The sequence below is a fragment of the Protomyctophum bolini genome (assembly GCF_963924005.1).
Source record: "Protomyctophum bolini genome assembly, chromosome: 6".
Classification (NCBI taxonomy): domain Eukaryota; kingdom Metazoa; phylum Chordata; class Actinopteri; order Myctophiformes; family Myctophidae; genus Protomyctophum; species Protomyctophum bolini.
The window spans coordinates 24,692,017-24,710,396 of record NC_137867.1 but is presented as its reverse complement, the minus strand read 5'-3'; the positions used below and the strand labels follow the sequence as shown (position 1 = coordinate 24,710,396).

The 18,380-nt window shown below is 42.1% G+C and overlaps 3 protein-coding genes across 3 annotated transcripts; 1 reads left to right on the top strand and 2 right to left on the bottom strand.

Moving 5' to 3' along the window:
- iscua (iron-sulfur cluster assembly enzyme a) lies at positions 1-2,170 on the bottom strand. Its single transcript, XM_080766429.1, has 5 exons — positions 1,937-2,170; positions 1,628-1,741; positions 1,394-1,504; positions 559-637; positions 1-425 (listed from the first exon to the last, which is right to left on the bottom strand). Exons 1-5 carry the CDS (start codon positions 2,033-2,035, stop codon positions 328-330), a joined length of 501 nt encoding a protein of 166 aa, XP_080622555.1. The 5' UTR covers positions 2,036-2,170; the 3' UTR covers positions 1-327.
- Positions 2,171-2,264: 94 nt separating this feature from the next.
- On the top strand, positions 2,265-14,281 carry sart3 (spliceosome associated factor 3, U4/U6 recycling protein; the record flags this gene model as incomplete). Its single annotated transcript, XM_080766427.1, has 19 exons — positions 2,265-2,499; positions 3,007-3,133; positions 3,801-3,905; positions 3,997-4,181; positions 4,720-4,825; positions 6,243-6,367; positions 6,523-6,678; positions 8,074-8,212; positions 9,025-9,132; positions 9,211-9,288; positions 9,372-9,430; positions 9,702-9,811; positions 9,911-10,023; positions 11,881-11,957; positions 12,054-12,225; positions 12,337-12,794; positions 12,892-13,044; positions 13,504-13,682; positions 14,074-14,281. Exons 1-19 carry the CDS (start codon positions 2,305-2,307, stop codon positions 14,279-14,281), a joined length of 2,853 nt encoding a protein of 950 aa, XP_080622553.1. The 5' UTR covers positions 2,265-2,304.
- Positions 14,282-16,249: 1,968 nt separating this feature from the next.
- On the bottom strand, positions 16,250-18,380 carry ficd (FIC domain protein adenylyltransferase). Its single transcript, XM_080766428.1, has 2 exons — positions 17,449-18,380; positions 16,250-17,349 (listed from the first exon to the last, which is right to left on the bottom strand). Exons 1-2 carry the CDS (start codon positions 17,714-17,716, stop codon positions 16,259-16,261), a joined length of 1,359 nt encoding a protein of 452 aa, XP_080622554.1. The 5' UTR covers positions 17,717-18,380; the 3' UTR covers positions 16,250-16,258.

Here is an 18,380-nt window from a genome sequence, read left to right as displayed (position 1 = left end):
TCAAATTATAAATGTTTATTAATATACCAAAGAGATATGCATTATAGATTAATGATACATTTGTAAAGTGTCTCTTATCCCATTCCTGATCAGAAGTATCAATTAGAGAAGACAGAATTTGCTCCAAATGTATTGTGTACTGTATTATTTATGTTCATTTTCAACAATGGTCAAATTAACCTGAAGCAACAACACTCAGAAATTATATTCTGTAAAATGGGCAACCTGTTAAATTTACTCGACACTCCAACAACAAGTTTTATTTAATTTCTATATAAAGAGTGGAGTATGTGGAAGCCGTAAACCCATGCACCAAACCTTGCATATTTAACACAAAATGCTGACTTCTGCAACATCCTTCTTCTTGTCCACTTGTTTCAGTCTGTAGTCTGACAGTGCTGCTTTGATGGCATCTTCAGCAAGCACTACAAATAAATGAGTAAGGTTATGAACTTCAACACGTTACTGAATTTATATGGGACAATAACCATAGCAGTACAATCTATGAATGAACTAAACAATGCAGGCAAGTTTGCTTTTGTTTAATTACGAACTTACTTGAGCAATGAAGTTTGACAGGAGGAAGACAGAGTTCTTTGGCAATGTCTGTATTTTTTATCTTAAGAGCTTCATCAACCTGCATGAAAGAATATAGAATATGAAGAAACCCAACAACACAACTGCAGTATGATATAATGTACAGTATTCTATAAACACAGACATAGAACACTTGGTACATTTCTATTGAGGGACTCATCTCTGGAGAATTCTAAATTAATTTGTTGTGATGCATGTGAACTTACCCAATAATTAATTTCTGCGACTTGGGGTCAGCTTTTGTTATCTAGTATCAGATGCATTTGAAGGTTCTAGCAGGAAACTTATTTTATAAAATATTCCCTAAGATTCACAACGAATGACATTCTCTGTACACAACAGGGTCAGGATGGTATTTAACACTAAAAACATGTAAACTTCCTTCAACAATCAGCTATGGGCACAAAATGACGTGTGAGCAATTAGCACACACCGAGAATCCATACTTGTCAGGTATGGATTTTGTGAGTCCATAGCTATAGCTATCAATCAATCAATGTGCTCTTGAAGGAGTACGGTATATGCATGTAGTGCTGCTGTGAATGATACCCCGTTGCAGAGAATGTGGTATGTGTGAATCTCGTGGGAAAAGTGGAGATATTTAACTAAATACATGCTAGATGACAAGAACTGACTCCAAGTTGCAGCAATTAATTCTGAGTACACACATGGTACATCATGCTACAAGTTAAAATCCCTTCACAGAAAGGCAATGAGTGTTCTATGGCCTTATGGCATGCAATGTATGAAATATTAGCCAGTCTAGGGACAGAATAACTGAATAAGCCATACTTACAGATTTCCCCTTCACCCACTCAGTTACTAGAGAACTGGAGGCAATAGCTGAACCACAACCGAAGGTTTTGAATCTCGCATCCACAATCTTTCCATTGTCATCCACCTGGATCTTTAGACAAACAACAGTCACTGTTTTGTGGATGTTAACAGAAGATGAATAGTTGTAGTTTATAAATGTGGCCATAAAATAAGACTGTGTGTGGATCAGTCATCTAACTAAGGGCAGGCATACCTGAAGTTTCATTACATCACCACAGGCTGGTGCGCCCACTAATCCTGTCCCCACATGTTTTGAGTTTTTGTCAAGGGAACCCACATTTCTTGGGTTCTCATAGTGGTCGACCACCTTAAGACAGTGAGAGAGAGAGAGACAGAGAGAGAGAGAGACAGACAGACAGAATAATATGTTGTTGTTTCTGCTGCAGCTATGTGGCTACTGCTAGTGTTCACCGTCGACAAAAGAAATACACGCAAAATAGACGTTATTCAAGGTTCATGGCATGCTTGCGAACCTAAATTGTCACAACATGATTTTAGTTACCTTTTTGTGATATTGGCAAATCGCCTTTAGCTCCGGGAACAATAACCTTCGACCAAATACTATCAAAGAGCCACACTTTCGTAAGGACACCAACGCCATGTTGTTGACAAACGACGATTGACGGAATCGAACGACTGTACACGAGGTGCACTTCTGCTTCCGGTCTCCTAAAAAGACGGCCGCCTACTTCACGAGGACTTGCAAGTGGCAGATATTTCTTCTATCCTGTCTTGGGCTTGTTTGCTACTCTAGCTTGTAGATCTGCGCAGGATCCCAGTAGACTGCGTTTTCGGCAGTGACACGCGACACCGTCGTACTCCTGGCAGCGTGTTGTCATCAGGCTCCTGTTACCAGGCAGACCTTCCAACATGGCAGCGGCAAGCAGCGACGCAGAGGAAACGCACTTACAAGAGATGGAGGAGGAAGACGCAAGGATGGAAAGAGAGATGGAATCGGACGACGAGGAGGGCATGGGTATCGAAAATTCAGCCGATGAAGATGAAGGCGAATCATCAGAGGACGAGAAAGAAAATGAAGCCGAAATCCAACGTCTGGAGGAGCAGGTAACGGACAACGTTAGAATGAATGAATGGGTGGTAAACACACAGCAGCTAGCAAAAGTTAGCTGTCCGAATCTGAACATAATATTTGATGCAATCTTATCGAAGCAAACCAGTGCCACTGCCTGCAAGTGCATTACAGTTGGACCCACAAGAGTGACAAGACACTGAGCGGATAACCTATTAGATTTCTAGCTAATATCAATGCTAGCCCCCGGGTCCCCACCATAGTTCCTGAACAACCACGCGCCCTTTTTGATTAAAGACATCGGACCTTTACAGTCCAAATAAAAATACAGTAAAATCATACAGTAGCAACGTCACAAGCATTGCTATTTGTATTTAGTATGTCAGATTGCCAGACGTACTCCCGCAGAGATGTAACCTAGCTCGTCTGATCAGACGAGGGTCCTTTTATCAGAGGACGGTGGAGACGCATCTCATCGTTTACGTTTGCCTTTAATGTTAGATTTGCCAAGCTGTATTGATTATTTTTGTGTGTGATTTCAGTTATCAATCAATGCGTTTGACTACAACTGCCATGTGGATCTCATCAAGCTACTAAGGCAGGAGGGAGATCTGATCCCTCTGCGCAGGGCAAGGCAGAAAATGAGTGAACTTTTCCCACTCACTGAAGGTAGGTGTATATAAAGTTCACTGTCTTGACAAAGTTGACATGCAGGTCAGACCAAGTTCAGTCATATATAGCCCCGCTCGGAACCCTACGTACAGTTTGTTTACACTACACTTTACCGTAGGGTCCCGTCCCATCTGTCCCAGGCTAAATATTATACAGACGTACATACCTTCAGAAACGTCCGTGCTTTCTTCATGGGGGTTAGATGTTTCAAAATAAGCATATAGGAGCTATAGGAGACAACGGAAACGTCAGATAATTTTCCTTTTGGCGCAGAAGCCGTTAAGTATTTTTAATCTTCGTTTGACCGTTTTGGCAGCTCTGAAATTCTCTCTTCCTTCCTTCCTTCCTTGACTTCCTTATTGACATCCCATTGTACCGACACTGGCTAGCTAGGGACGCGCAGCTAGCCACTGTCTGTGCTGGAGGTGGTACAATGGGATGTCAATAAGGATATATTTGCACATACTCTGCATTAAACCCATATTCTAACTATTAGGAGTAGTGGCTAAATGCCATTAATACCCTGGGGAGCAGTTAGGGCCAAGTGTCTTGGACAGGGACACATACCTAGGGCTGGGTGGGCAAACCAAGGACATGGCCTCACTACACATTCAGCTATCCCACCGTCATTTAACACAAAGTATTAATTATCTTCACCCTGCAGAGATCTGGTTAGACTGGCTCAAGGATGAGATCCGCCTAACCGAGGAGGAGCCTAACCGGGAGAAAGTTTATGAACTCTTTGAGAGGGCTGTGAAGGACTACATCTGTAAGTGCTTTACATAATGATTACTGCTTTTGGTTTGACACCGTCACTGAACAAGCATTATATTTATTTAGTTCATTGTCTTTACCTACAGGTCCAGATATCTGGCTTGAATATGCCCAGTACTCAATAGGTGGAATGGGATTACCTGGTGGGATGAACAAAGCGAGGTCCATTTTTGAGCGGGCCCTGACAGCGGTGGGCCTTCACATGGCCAAGGGAGCGACAGTGTGGGAGGCTTACAGAGAGTTTGAGAATGCCATACTGTCCACAGTACAGGTCTGAGTTTCCATCCTTGGCACTGATTTCACTAAGTGTTCATTCAAGCATGCTTGTTTTTTTGTTTGTTTTTTAAGAACTTTTTTTGGGCGTTTTTGTCTTGTTTTTTAACCCTCTTATGGCTGCCCTTAATAACATCTTATTGTGCATTGGGCCAGCTTTGGCGACTTTTTGAATGACAATAGAAAAATGTGCGATATGACCACAATGTCACGAAATGTCTCATTTTAAAGCTGCATGTTCCATCGTTTACTTATAAGCATTTTAGTACACCTTGGTTTCACCTTTCACTGACAGGGCAGTACGTCAATTACGTCTCTAGCCAGGGCGGATTTATTGATTCATTACGTCAATTACTGCATTGGCCATGAGGGGGAATGAAAACAATAATGTTGTACCATGTTTTGAATTTGTGGTGGCTCACCTTTGCTTAATAATAGAATATGCTAAATTCAATGTTCACAATTGAAATCTTGGGATTTTAGACAACGGTATAGTACTGATATTTGTATGACTTTTTACCTTCACATAATTTCAGCTGCCCCCCGGCAGCGTTCCCTCCCATGATCAGCTGGAGCTACTGAACACTCAGCTTGAGCGCATCCATACACTGTTCCGCCGCCAGCTGGCCATCCCCTTAATGGGTATGTAACTATGTATTCCAACTTCTCTGGTCAGAGTGGGTGCTCTGACCAGAGCTGCCTTGTGCTGTCATGATCATGCAATTTTACCTGATGATTAAATGTCATACAGATAACAATCTCTCAAGAACAGATTCCGAGCTGCACTCTGAATCTGTCGGCAGGGGCATTCAGAACGTGTATACATTGTTGTTAGATGGAATGAAAACACAGGCGCCCCACCAAAAGAGAAGGCCTGAGGGCGGACCAAATGTCCTGTTATCCACATTTTATTGGGCCCAGAGGCAAATTCAAAACTAGAAGAAGTACCCCTTGGGGCACAGGTCTCCACCAGAATTGATATTTGGATAAAATCTGAAGGCCTCCTGGTGGTGCTGGAAAAGGCAGAATTGAAAAATGCAGGCCAGATGTTTTTCCTTGGGCTATAGGCAGGCCCGGCCCCTGGGGGAGGCGGAGTAGGTTTGCCAACCTTAATCCGATCGTTTTCCGCATGTCAGTCCTACGGTATGTAGGACAAAAGTCTGCCCCCCGTTGTCTACTGCCTTTTTTGGGTCCTGCCGAATGCCTACCAGAGGTAACCTGACAAATTACTTCCATCTGGTATCCATCTGGTATCTCTGCAACCCAATCGCTACAGCCTACTTGGCAGGTGATTGGCAGATTCTGCCCATAGCTGCCGCTGATTGGTCCGAACCGCGGCTGGTTCGGTTCATCGCTACTGCGTCAGCGATTCCAGATGGAGGCTGTGTTGTGAACTTGTGAATTAATACCGCCCCCATCTGGTGGAGTCAGGTTAACAGAACGAAACCGTCGTTCTAATTTCTGGGGACATTTCTGGATGCCTATCTTGTTAATAACCTGTGCCAACATTCTGGTTATAGTCACTACTTATTTACTTTATACATGCCACTGGGGGAGTTTTATAGACATTATGACACCAAGATAATTTGAAAATAAATGTCCACTTATGTAGGAGTCTAAACTTATGTTTGTATTTTGTAGGAGTGGTGCAACCACTCCTACAACCAGGAATGTCCGTATGTATCAGTCATCATGAGCACGAGTGGTGTGCGCATGTGTGAAATTGGAACGAGAGAAGTATGTGACATGGCTGCCACCTGCTGGACGCAAATCCAACTTCTGACTGTCTAGGTTCGCTAATAAAGGAAAGGCCGAGCCAAAATAATAATGAACTGTCTAGGTTCGCTAAAGAAGGAAAGGCAGAGCCAAAATAATAATGAAAAAAGAGTTCTCAGCAGAGAGAGAGAGAGAGAGAGAGAGAGAGAGAGAGAGAGAGAGAGAGAGAGAGAGAGAGACACAGCCAGCCAGCCAGCCACTCGGTTCACACAGGTGTGATTCTTTTATTCTATATTGTATAATAACAATTTGCATTGTGTTCATGATTTTGACATTCTTGTAGACATGGAGGCCACCTATGCAGAGTATGACGAGTGGTCTGAGCAGGGGGTGCCTGAGAAGGTTTCAAAACTGTACAAAAAAGTCCTGCAACAGATGGAGAAGTACAAGCCATATGAAGATGCTCTGGTACCTATTTTATAAAAACATTTAATGTTGCCTGTTTAAAACAATGTCTTGTTAAGCATATATTTGACGTTAAATGTTTATTACATTTGACTCTCTTAAATGATATACTATGCATTGGCATTACAATTCTTTGATATGTCAATGTCTTGCTGCAGATGGTAGCAGAGCCGCCCAAGCTGGCAGAATATCAGTCCTACATTGATTATGAAGTGAAGGAGGGTGATCCGTTACGCATCCAGATAATCTTTGAGCGGGCACTGGCAGAGAACTGTCTTGTACCAGACATGTGGGCAAAATACAACACCTATCTGGTGAGTATCCCCTCCCCCACTCTAAGCTGCAGTACGGGGCTGTGTTTCACTGTGTTCATTTTAATTACGCCGACATCTATCCTGCATCTCCTGCTAAAATGTATTCATGGGATTTTTAATTGGTTTAATGGGGTGATAATGAGATGCTGACATGGAAACCGCTAAACCCAGACGCGATAACCAATAATTCATCAAGATGCCTGTCATTTTACGTGTGACTGATGTTGTTGGAAAGATACTTTAACTGGTTCTCAACGTTAGTCCAAATTGACCCCTGTCCGGTACTCAATCTACACTGTAAAATCTGCAGTGTTCATTTAACTCTTGATAGTGTACATTTTCAGAGTTATAGACCTGTAAGGGCCCATTTGGACCACCCTGGTGCTCCCCGTACCCGACGTTGAGAAATGGTGCTTTAATGGAATGATCATAATACATTGCACTCAGTCAGTCAGTTTCACTCTTGGATTAAGAGTGTGCAGATGCAGAGCCATAAGGTCACATACTGTACATGGGCCCCTCTTGTATGACAAATGTTTCTAGGCATATGATGAAAGTCTCCTACCGATTACTGGGGGAAGTAATTAAATGAATGCGAGTACAGTATTTCCTAATTGAATTGCTTTAGATTAGTAATATAGTCATATTTCAAATTATGATCCTGTTCTTACAGGTATTTGTATGCTTTATTTCTTAAATAGGAGATAGTAGAGAGACGGTAAACCAAGGACAGTGAGAGAGCAGAGACAAGCGAGACCAGGAGTGTGATTTGAACAGATGTACTCGGTCTCCCAAGAGTACATGGTCTGAGCCACCAGACCACATTATGATCCTGTTTGAAGTGTTAGGTCATTCTGAGCCACCAGACCACATTATGATCCTGTTTGAAGTGTTAGGTCATTTGAAGTGTTAGGGAATTTGCAAGAATATGTGAAATATGTGTTAGAAAGTATGGCAATTGACAAAATGCCATTATTCAATTTCTTTAATGACCATTAAAGGGACATTTCACCACTGGAAGAAACTGCAGTCACTCAATGTTAATATTAATTGTCGTAGATAACAGTAGCACAATTTGAAATTTGCACCCTATGGCCAGAAAAATCTTTCAGAATTCCTACAATGGCCATAATGCTTTAGTTTATTGCCCTCTTTGTGGAGAGCGGGAGGCTGCATGGAGGTGTGACTTTGTAGTCCAGGAAGTCAGTGAGACCGGGTTTTGGTCATGAACATGGCGTCATGACTAAAATATCTAAAAAACCATATTACACACACAAAAACCCCAGGGAAGTGTTTCTTGTGTCCTAAACATAATTAAAATAAGCTCTAGTTGCAAATGGGTGAAGTGGCCCTTTAACAGTCTTTTTGAAATTCTGTTTCCCCTGGGCTCTGTAGGACCGCCAACTGAAGATTAAAGATTTAGTGCTTTCTTCTCATGAGCGTGCTGTCAAGAACTGCCCCTGGACCATGGGTCTGTGGAAGAGCTACTTGCTAGCCCTGGAGAGGCATGATGCAGATCATCAAATTGTGTCAGGTAACCAATACTCTCTAGGGCTATCATGGTGATACATTTTAATTATAATCAGGGGTGTAGTGGTCAAAGCCCTTAGAGAAACCGTTTTTTAATGTTTTTACTCACATCTTTAAGTTAATTTACAGCATTTCACAGAAAGACGATCATTCCTAATCTTTTTTTTTAGGATTCTGTAGTAATTAGGGGAGGGCGATATGGTGATAAATATCGTCTGCACGATACAATCAGAGCCATAGAGTAAGACAGAGTTATGCAAACTTCGTTCACTTCATGGGGCCAGTCCAATGGCGGCTCTTCTACATAGACTTCTATGGAGCATGGGGATAACCAGAAGTTTACGGAATGCATTGGAGTCTATGGGCTCGCGCAAGTACATGAACCACGTGACCGGGCTGTTTTCTGCCCCCTCAATATTGCACCTCTTCTATTAGATGGCTCTGGATACAATGTCTCCACATCCACAATATGCCTTTTCAGAGATATCGTATATATTGTGATACAGTTAATGCTATGATTTGCAGTTCTATGCCAAAAATAAGTATTTTGCTCTAAATGGTCTGTTACTCCTTTTTTCTCTTAGTTTTTGTTACCTTGTAGGTGGTTGTACTTTTAAGTAACTTGAAAAATAACCATAAAAACACATGAAAGAATATTGTGATAATTTTGTGTATCTTGAAAATATTGTGACATTATTATACCGTGTGTGTGTGTGTGTGTGTGTGTGTGTGTGTGTGTGGTTGGTTTTGTGTTAAAATGTCTTCCACTAGTAATAGGTAGGCTACTATTAATTCAGTAAGCTGGTTTCTTTACAGATGTTTTTGAAAAGGCACTGAATGCTGGTTTTATACAAGCGACCGATTATGTGGACATCTGGCAAGCATACCTTGACTACCTGAGGAGGCGTGTCGATTTCAGCAAAGGTGAGAGCAAATGGACCGGAAATAATAGATTTATTTGGGGATCAGTCCCTTTTCTGATGCTTCTGTTACATTTCTCAGAATCAAGTAAAGAGTTGGAGGAGTTGCGGGCAGCCTTCTCACGGTCTCTCGACTACATGAAACAAGATGTTGAAGAGAGTAGGTTTTGATGTCACATTTTAATTTGATTTCATAATTATAGTTTCGTTCACTTCATTTCACTCACTGATGTGCACTTGCAGGGTTCAGTGAAAGTGGAGATCCATCCTGTACCATAATGCAGATCTGGGCAAGGATAGAGGTAAAAAAATAATAATACTAATGGATATCATGTGTACATTACATAGTGATATATAGTTTGCTGTATACGTTTTGATATTGTAGCAGGGAAAGTATTTTACTGCATTAAATTGATTCTTGCATATCTCCAAATTCTTCTGCCTCTGAATACAATTAGCCATTTAGCAGTTTAAGGCAGCAGTTCATTGCAGTTCTGACTGCAATGGGGAGTTTTAGCTTAAGTATTTGTAAATGGTACAAATAATATTCTTTTTCTTTCCTGTACTTGCCAGGCTCTGTATTGCAAGAACATGCAAAAGGCCAGAGAACTGTGGGACAGTATCCTGACAAAAGGCAACGCCAAATATACCAACATGTGGCTGGAGTACTATAATCTTGAAAGGTCAGCCAGTGTATGTCTTAATAACTAGAAATGAAATTGCAGAAGCATAATGTGTGAGCAATAATGTAACTAGATGCATTTGTTTGTTTTTATACATAGGTCTTATGGAGATCCCATGCACTGCAGGAAGGCCCTACACCGGGCTGTCCAGTGCACTACAGACTACCCAGAGCATGTGTGTGAAGTCCTGCTCTCTTTCGAAAGAGTAGAGGGTGAGTTCAGTTTGAAGATGAAGAATTTATTCCCCAGACACATCACAATGCCAAGTAATACTATGTATACACCAAAGAAAAACAAAGCAAGAACCACCTGCACTGTTCTGGCATCAATTTCCTGTGGAAGGTCTGCTCTTTTTAGCACTTTCGGACAGGGACCTGATTTCTCTTTAGTTGGTCTGTACGTCTCACAAAGATTGCAGAGAAACATATAATACTTGATGTTAATGCTAATGTCTCAACTTGACAACAGGTTGGTTGGTTGGTTGGTTAGCGCTAAAAACAGGTCAGTACTTTTTACAGGTCTTCTTCAATGGGCACAGCCCGACAGACTTTGGGCACCCTGTACGTTATAGGATGAGCTTGTAACTGACTGGATGCCTGTTTTATTACCCCGACCAGCAAATTAGCCTTTAGTATTGGTCCAAACTTTTGTTACGTCACATAACTTCGTGAATTCGTTTTCATTTCCGAACAAGAGTGATCTGGTCTAGGCTGGATAGTGGATACTAGAGTTGCGCGCAGGGGTGAAAGTGGGCTCCGACCCGGTAAGACCTGACCCTGGGTCACACCGGAGCACACCGGAGCTATCAAAATACTATATTAAATAACCTGCCACTGTGCCCAGAAACGCATGTCCAAGAGGAAAACAAGTGTTATTAGTTGAGTTTTCTTAATGAAGTGCTTCTGAATTGTAACAGTGTGTTTATGTCAGCGATGTGATCCGTTGTTATTAATCCACCACCGCACCATAACGCACGTACTGAAGAAGTGTTTCTCTCCCTTCGGCTCGCATGACTTGCATTCAATGTGCAGGGAGTACCAGTTCACTTTGCAGGTTGAACATCCGAAACGAAATAAAAATAACACCGGCAACTTTTTGAAAATTTCACGTGTGCGACATGGCAGAGATTGAGAGAAGACAGAGGTTGCCTTGAGGGGAGAAAAGCGAGACTCACCCATGCGTCGCAGACATACAGTATATTTATACAACAACAGGACTGGATTCACAGACCCTGAAGAAAACGCAACTAAAGACCTGAGAAAAACGTTCAGGGTTGTACTCCTCCCTTACAATCCACGGCACGCCACACGCGCGCACACACACACATGCGGCGTGGAAGTAAAATTCCATTATACATTATTTGACCTGCGGGTCCCACGGGTTACAGGTCGGGCCACGCAACACTAGTGAATACATAGTTGGGAATTAGTACCCAATTAATATCAGCAATGTTGTTCCCCAGCGGAATGCCAAATTGAGTAGCCTAGCGTTGGTATGAGTTTGAATAAAACATATACAGTGGCTCAGGGGTAGAGAGTGGCTGGATGGGAACAGCAAGGTTCCCACTTCGATCCAGGGCTCCCCCAAAGTCCTTGAGCAAGACTGAACCCCTAATTGCTCCCGATGTGCAGGTTGGTGCCTTGCATGGTTTCCTGATTTTCCTCCGCCATCTGTGTATGAATGGGTGGTTGAATGGTATGCACAATCTATGTAAAGCGCTTTAGATAAACATCTATATAAATGCTTTTACGGAGATAAAGTATGTCCATGAAGAAGAAACTGGACAGATTAATATTATCTCTGAGGTTTATGGGTAGGCCCCTACCACTATGATGCCCCTGGTGTTTTGGGGGGGAAAACGGGCCATGTTCGCACTCGCTGAGTCTCACTAGACTGGATCAGAAAACTGCAAACAAGTTGATCCAAGTTTACTGGTCAAGTATGAATTTAATGCAAACTAAGCACAGTTTCTGAGCAGACTGTCACCGGATGAATACAAATAAAAATGTTGTAGGATAAGGATAGTGAATACATTGATCAAAATTTCGTGTGCCCTCTTTCACCTTCAGGTTCTCTGGAAGACTGGGATGCAGCAGTGCAGAAGACAGAGACTCGATTGAACAAAGTCAATGAGCAGAGAGTCAAAGTAAGCACTCTTGCGTGCACAACACTTACACACAACACTTAGATACCCTTTTTTCCACTGTTGCCTGCTGATATTAATCTCCTGCACCCATCACAGGTGGCTGAGAGAGAAGCCAGCCTGGCAGGTCAGGAGGAAGGGAAGGCCGAACAGCGGCGGAAGGTTAGGGCAGAAAAGAAGTCCCAGAAGAAGGGTCAGCAAGGAAACCGAGCTGGGGAGAAAAGGAAAGCCAAGCAGGGGGATTATCACGATGAATGGAATGAAGACTCTGGTAAACACATAGTCTATGTTTTTCCAATTAAGCATTGTTCTTTCTCTAGAAAACACATGATCAGGGGAATTGAGTGTATATTTTAGTATAACAATAATCATTGTGTGACAGAACATGCTCCTAAGAGGCACAGAAGAGATGCTGACCCAGGTACAGAGGAGCAAATGGAGACAGGATTATTTGGGCGGAAAGCAGCCACTGGTCACAGGCCTGCACCACCTGGTGCTAAAAGAGCCCAAATGGGATCAGCAGCAGTCACTGCAAAGAAGCAACAGGATGATAAGCCTGAGCTGCGCAATGATGACTGCAGTGTATTCATCAGCAACCTGGCATACACACTGCAGGAGCCAGAAAAGAAGCTCCAGACTCTGTTCGAGCCCTGTGGTCCCATCCAGCAGGTGCGCCTCATCTTCAGCAAGGACAAGGAGAAGTTCAAAGGTTATGGTTACATACAGTTTGAATGCCAAGCATCAGTCCCTGAAGCCCTTAAGCTTGACCGACGAGAGGTGGAAGGAAGACCTGTATTTGTATCACCCTGTGTGGACAAAATCGCAAATCCTAACTTCAAGGTAATGGCTGGTAAATGTTGATTGTATTTGCACTGAACACGAGGGCTGTGTACAGTACATTTTGTGCAGTAATGACTACTTGATTACCTCTATCTAGGTATTTAGATACAATGAGACTATGGAGAAACACAAGATCTTCATCTCAGGCCTGCCTCACTCATGCACCCAGGAGCAGTTAAAAGAGATGTGCAAGGATCATGGCACTGTCGTAGATGTCCGTGTGGTCACGTATCGTTCAGGCCAACCCAAGGTGAGCTGGAAGGACTGCATGGCTCTTGACCCTGCAGTGCTCTGTTCCATGATGGATATTTGTGAAGTGTTTGTAGCGGTGGACCTGGCATCAGGAGTAGGAAGTCCTTTAGTCGGCACTACAGTGATGTCACTGTACATTTTAGGGGATTTTGAAGTTGACAGCCAGTTGTACATAAATTGAAAAGTAATTGTAGGATTATAATTACACAGCTATATCTGAAAGGGGGTAAACCATGCAACCTTTTTCTAAATTATTCTTTAATCTGGGCTATTGTGTGTGTGGAGGGGTTACTGTATTTACTATTTAGCATATGTGTTTGTACTAATCAGCTTAAACAAATTAAAATGATATATACTGGACCATTGCCAATAGCTACTGGACTCCATTGAATGATAGGACATGCATAGCAGATGTGCTGTGTAACCTGCATTACATTTCTTTTGCATGGTTTTACAGGGCCTGGCGTATGTTGAGTTTGCCAATGAAGCCCAGGCTTCCCATGCAGTGTTGAAGTTGGATGGTATGGTTATAGATGGCAAGACTATAGCTGTGGCCATCAGTAACCCGCCTCGAAGAAATAAGGAAGCTTCTAGTGGGCCCATGACAGCCATGAAGCCTCGCCAGACCTATTTATCGTAAGTACGCTTATAACACACCTCATACTAAAACCTCTTAAATACTACTACTATTATGAAAAATTAAACAGCTGTAGACTGACTGACGAAATCTGACAAAATACAATTTAATCAAACCATGAACATGCATTATAAACAGATTGAAATAATATTGCTGAAACTGAGCTGTATTTGGCAACATGATTTCATTCTGTTTATGATAGTTTATTTGTTTGAGATTACTCGAGATTTAATAACAAGTGTAAACAAGGTATTAGACTCTGAGCTTCATCCTCAAGTCATTAGGAATCCAGGACTGGTACTATCTATCTATAGATATTTGCTGGAGTTATGAGTGATATTGTCAGTCTTGCACATGGTAATGGTATTGTGATTTACTCTATTTATCCAGGAGAGGGAGAGGACGCACACAGCTCTCATTACTTCCTCGGTCGCTACGTCAGAGTGGGTCTGCAAACAAAGCTGCGAATGGGACTGCAGCTAAACCCATACCAGGGACAGACGGTACAGTTGTCAATGCAACTGGAGAAACTGGAGTTGAGTTACAGACAAAACCATTGTCTAATTCAGACTTTGCCAGAATGCTTCTCCAGAAGTAAAAGGATGAAGGGGAGGAGGATGACAACCTATTTTACGGAAAGCCATCTTGTGTCCTTACAGATTAGTGATAGTGATTTTACTGTATTGAGCACACACTCTGAGATGTACTCCCCACAACTATGATGCAAGAGCAAAATGCTCACCATGTAACTAAATATGGCCAATAGGTTGATTGACTTCCCTTTAATCTAGTCCTGCCCTTATGTCAGTTCCTGTGAGAAAGCCTTAATCCCACTTGATTATTTCCTATTTAGAAATTCCTTTGACAAAGATGGGAATTCTTTTTCACCAGTATGATAGAATGTGTAATGACCAATTGTTGTTGAGCTTTTTAGGGGCAAAATATATTTTATGAAGAAAAAATATTGCATAATATTTGTGTAAATATATCAAATTACACACCTCAAGTTGCAGGGTGTATTCTTCTGTTGTGCTGACTTAGTGAAAGTTTGGCAAATCCATAGGGGAGAGTATTTTTTTAAATGTTCACAGCCAAACATGATGTATGTTAAGATGTTGTATGCAAAATGTTTGATATTTCAGATGTGATGTGTGAAAAGTGGTTTTTGTGTGTACCGGTATACAACTTGTATTTATTACAATAATGTAAATAAATACTTTCAGAAAATCCTCAAAGTTGTGCAGCTTATCTTGAACCCTGAGGAAGCAGCTAACATGCAGTTGATTTGTCAGGCAATCTATATACATTTTTCTTCTTCATTACGTAATTTCATGTGTTACAACCTGTATGACACAATGGAAAACTGCAAAAGAGTACAGAAAAATAAGTTAAATGCTTGCCCTATGTTGCGTTATTTTATTTTTTATTTCATGTAACATTTACATGACAATTGGAATCCCGTAGTTATTTTTGCAGTTGCATATTAGGCCAAATACATTTTTACAAAATATTTTATTATTGCTTACTGTATGAAGCTGCTGTCCCAGTGTGTAATAAGCTTGACAGCTCTGAAATCTTCTAGAAAATAGCATGATTTATTTGGTCCTGCATAGTACACAATTAGAGGAAAGAAAACTATGCAGTATTACAAGTAAAAGCACCCTTCCTTTTGTCATGGAAAACTTAAGTTTTGTCCTTGTATTGCTACAATGTACCATGGTCAGTTAATGTCCTTTGGATCAGGAAGGATATGTTGTTGTAATTTTCACGATAGTTTTGTAAACAATTTAGAACTTTCATAAAAGGAATAAAAGCTATATGTATTGATGTTATCACCACAGTGGCCTAATTTCAAAAGTATTCTAAACATCCTATAGAACGGTGCATTGTTAATAATGCAATTTAAAGGTCTTTTTCACTATATGGAAAAAGAGAGCTATTTTGGCCATGAACAGTTAGTATAGCCAAACAGTTAGTATAATATACTGCTCTACCCTTTGTTATAAAATGTTATGCTATGTTGTTTCTGGTTTAAGTTTTAATAAAACAAACCTTGATCACAGTATTCTGATTCCGAGTGAGCCATTACAACTGGTCTGGAAGCTAATAAAATAGTTTATTGAATAAATAAAAAATAATTAGAAATATGTTAGAGAAAACCAGGAGCCAGTCTAAATGAGTACCAACTAGCAACTACACATTTTCAATACCATTTGTCAGTATTGTGAAGCAGCCCAAATTAAGAATAATATATATATATAAAATCCCTCCGCATTTCAGCAGCACATAATTCTATTCTGAAAATTGATAGACGTGTCCTGGAGATGTATTGTTCACAAACAGCAATTTTTTTATTTCAGTTTATGGCAGGAGTGGGACAGGACACCTAATACCATGCTATGGAGGTGCCAAAAACATTCCTGTAACAGTGTCAGACTCAAAAACAAATACCAACTATTTATTAAGCATAGGCAGGTGACTGGCCAACTTAAGAAACAAATGTGTTATTAAAGAATCTTCATCGTAGTATGAACAACCCTGCATGCCCTATTTGATCATGATACTTTAGGCTCCATCACATTTCCCAGGTGTGTACTGGGATAGTCTGTTTGCAGTCAGGGCAGGCCTCGTGGTGACTAGCTCCTGGCAAACCCACAGCATGCTCAGTAGTAGCAATCAACAGTGTGTCCAGAGTGATCTCTGTGCATTTTGCTATGAAACGAATGAAAGGTCGGACATCGCCCTCATTGGCCGTGTCCAGAGCTGCATAATACTCAGACCTTTGTTCTTTGCGAATTGTAATAGGTGGGTAACGTGCCTGCATGAGTACCAGGTTCATTAGCAGTCGTGATGTACGTCCATTGCCGTCAACAAAGGGGTGTACATATACCAGTTTGTAGTGGGCAAGTGCTGCATACTCGACAGGGTGCATCTGAAGGGCCTCCTCAGAGTTGAGCCACTCGACCAGTTCTTGCATGTGTCGGTCAAGATCCTGAGGGTGGGGTGGAATATGGTGGCCTACAAACACCTGGCTGGTACGCAGCCTCCCTGCCTCCACAGGGTCAGCGTAGCCAAGCACTCTTCGGTGGATCTCCAAGATGTCTGTGACGGCAATGTCTCCAGCTCTAGACAGCAGGGTGGTGTTAATATATTTCATGGCTGCATCTACGCCAATGGCCTCGTTCTGCTCCTGCAGGCTCTTGCCAGGGACAGCATAGCGCGTCTCAATGATGTGGCGGATCTCGGATAGGGTCAATGTGTTGCCTTCAATGGCCACTGTGTGGTATATATGGTGGTAGTAGGTTTCCTCCATTACCCGTCTGAGGGCAGAATTACCCTTGGGAATGGACATAAGCCTGCGCACCTTACTGTCGATGATACCAAAGTGACGTTGGTCAATCTCTTCCACTAGAGGGAGGGTGCGGTCTCTGCTCACCAGAGCCCTCTCATGACAAGGTGAGATAGCCAGGGCTTTGGTATACAAGTGGTCTGCTTGAACAACATCCTTCTCCTCCTCCAGAATGGTCCCCAGCTCTGTGAGGGCATCCACAAAGTCAGGATTCATGTTGAGGGCATGCATCAGCAGCTTGTGAGCCTTCTCTCTCTTTCCTAGTTTTTTCATCTCCAACGCCTGCTGCAGAGCTGCTTTGGACTCCAGCACAGTCTCTGTAATAAAAGCAGACGATACAATAACATTCTTGGCACTACAATATTTTAACATAGAAAAGCACGCCCCTGATTTTGGAAACCGAAGTAACTGCTTACCTTTGCTTGGTTTGGACCTAAGAGGCAGGACATCAAGGGCAGTAAAGGGAACAGTGAGACTGGTTGACTGAACAGTGGGCTTTTTGGAGCTCCCCCAGAGCTGGCAGCGTAACTGGGCAATGCCCTTCAGCATGGAACAGCACTGATCTTCTACCCCTACCATTGGCATCCAGAGTGCCACCAAAGACCCAAGAAGAACACACAGAAGCGGACCCCATCCACGAAGGACACTGCAGCTGGTGTAACGCCAGATCATTATAGCAGCCATCAGCGGTTACATACATTTTCAAATGACACATAACCCATCTACTACTCCACTTTTCCAGCTAATGGTATATAATGCATTGCATGTGAGATGGGTACAAACACATGCAACATAACAGCTGTCAAGACTTCACCATCAACTCATTACATTTCTACTAAGCTTTGTAACCAGTGACAACTGGATCGTGTCGTTGTAACCAGTGACAACTGATTGGATCGTGTTGACAACAAGATGGCTATGGGTCCAATAATAAACAGCTCGGCTTCCCTGCGATCCTGACGTTACGTCATATTGATGACGCCATCAGTCTTGCCCAATAATTGAGGAACGGCGGATCTGAGATGATGATTTCAGAAAGTGTGAAAAGCGAGAAGGGAATCGTCCTCGGATTGCGTCGTTCTTCCGGGTTCTTGGAAACGCCCCCAGCCACTGCGTTAGTTTGACTGAGGTTAGGTTTAGGTATAGTTCATGTAGGTTGCGAGATTAGCCGACGACACGTATACCCTCTTCTAGAGGGATCGCCTTTGCAACGCACGGGAAAATAAAATAAACAACGACTGTCTTGTAAAAAATCGGACGGTAATGAAAGAGTGATACACTAACTAGCCCTTCTTCTATCGAAGTCAAGGCCGTGTACTAAAATCATAGACTAAAATACACATCATCA

What these genes read in the sequence shown, in the direction of transcription:
- iscua (XM_080766429.1), bottom strand. Translation starts at nt 2,035, where the DNA reads ATGGCGTTGGTGTCCTTACGAAAGTGTGGCTCTTTGATAGTATTTGGT. An exon ending in TTTGCCAATATCACAAAAAG is followed by an intron (nt 1,742 to 1,936) that starts GTAACTAAAATC and finishes CACTGTCTTAAG; the next exon opens with GTGGTCGACCACTATGAGAA. An exon ending in AGTGGGTGAAGGGGAAATCT is followed by an intron (nt 638 to 1,393) that starts GTAAGTATGGCT and finishes TCTTTCATGCAG; the next exon opens with GTTGATGAAGCTCTTAAGAT.
- ficd (XM_080766428.1), bottom strand. Translation starts at nt 17,716, where the DNA reads ATGGCTGCTATAATGATCTGGCGTTACACCAGCTGCAGTGTCCTTCGT. An exon ending in TAGGTCCAAACCAAGCAAAG is followed by an intron (nt 17,350 to 17,448) that starts GTAAGCAGTTAC and finishes CTTTTATTACAG; the next exon opens with AGACTGTGCTGGAGTCCAAA.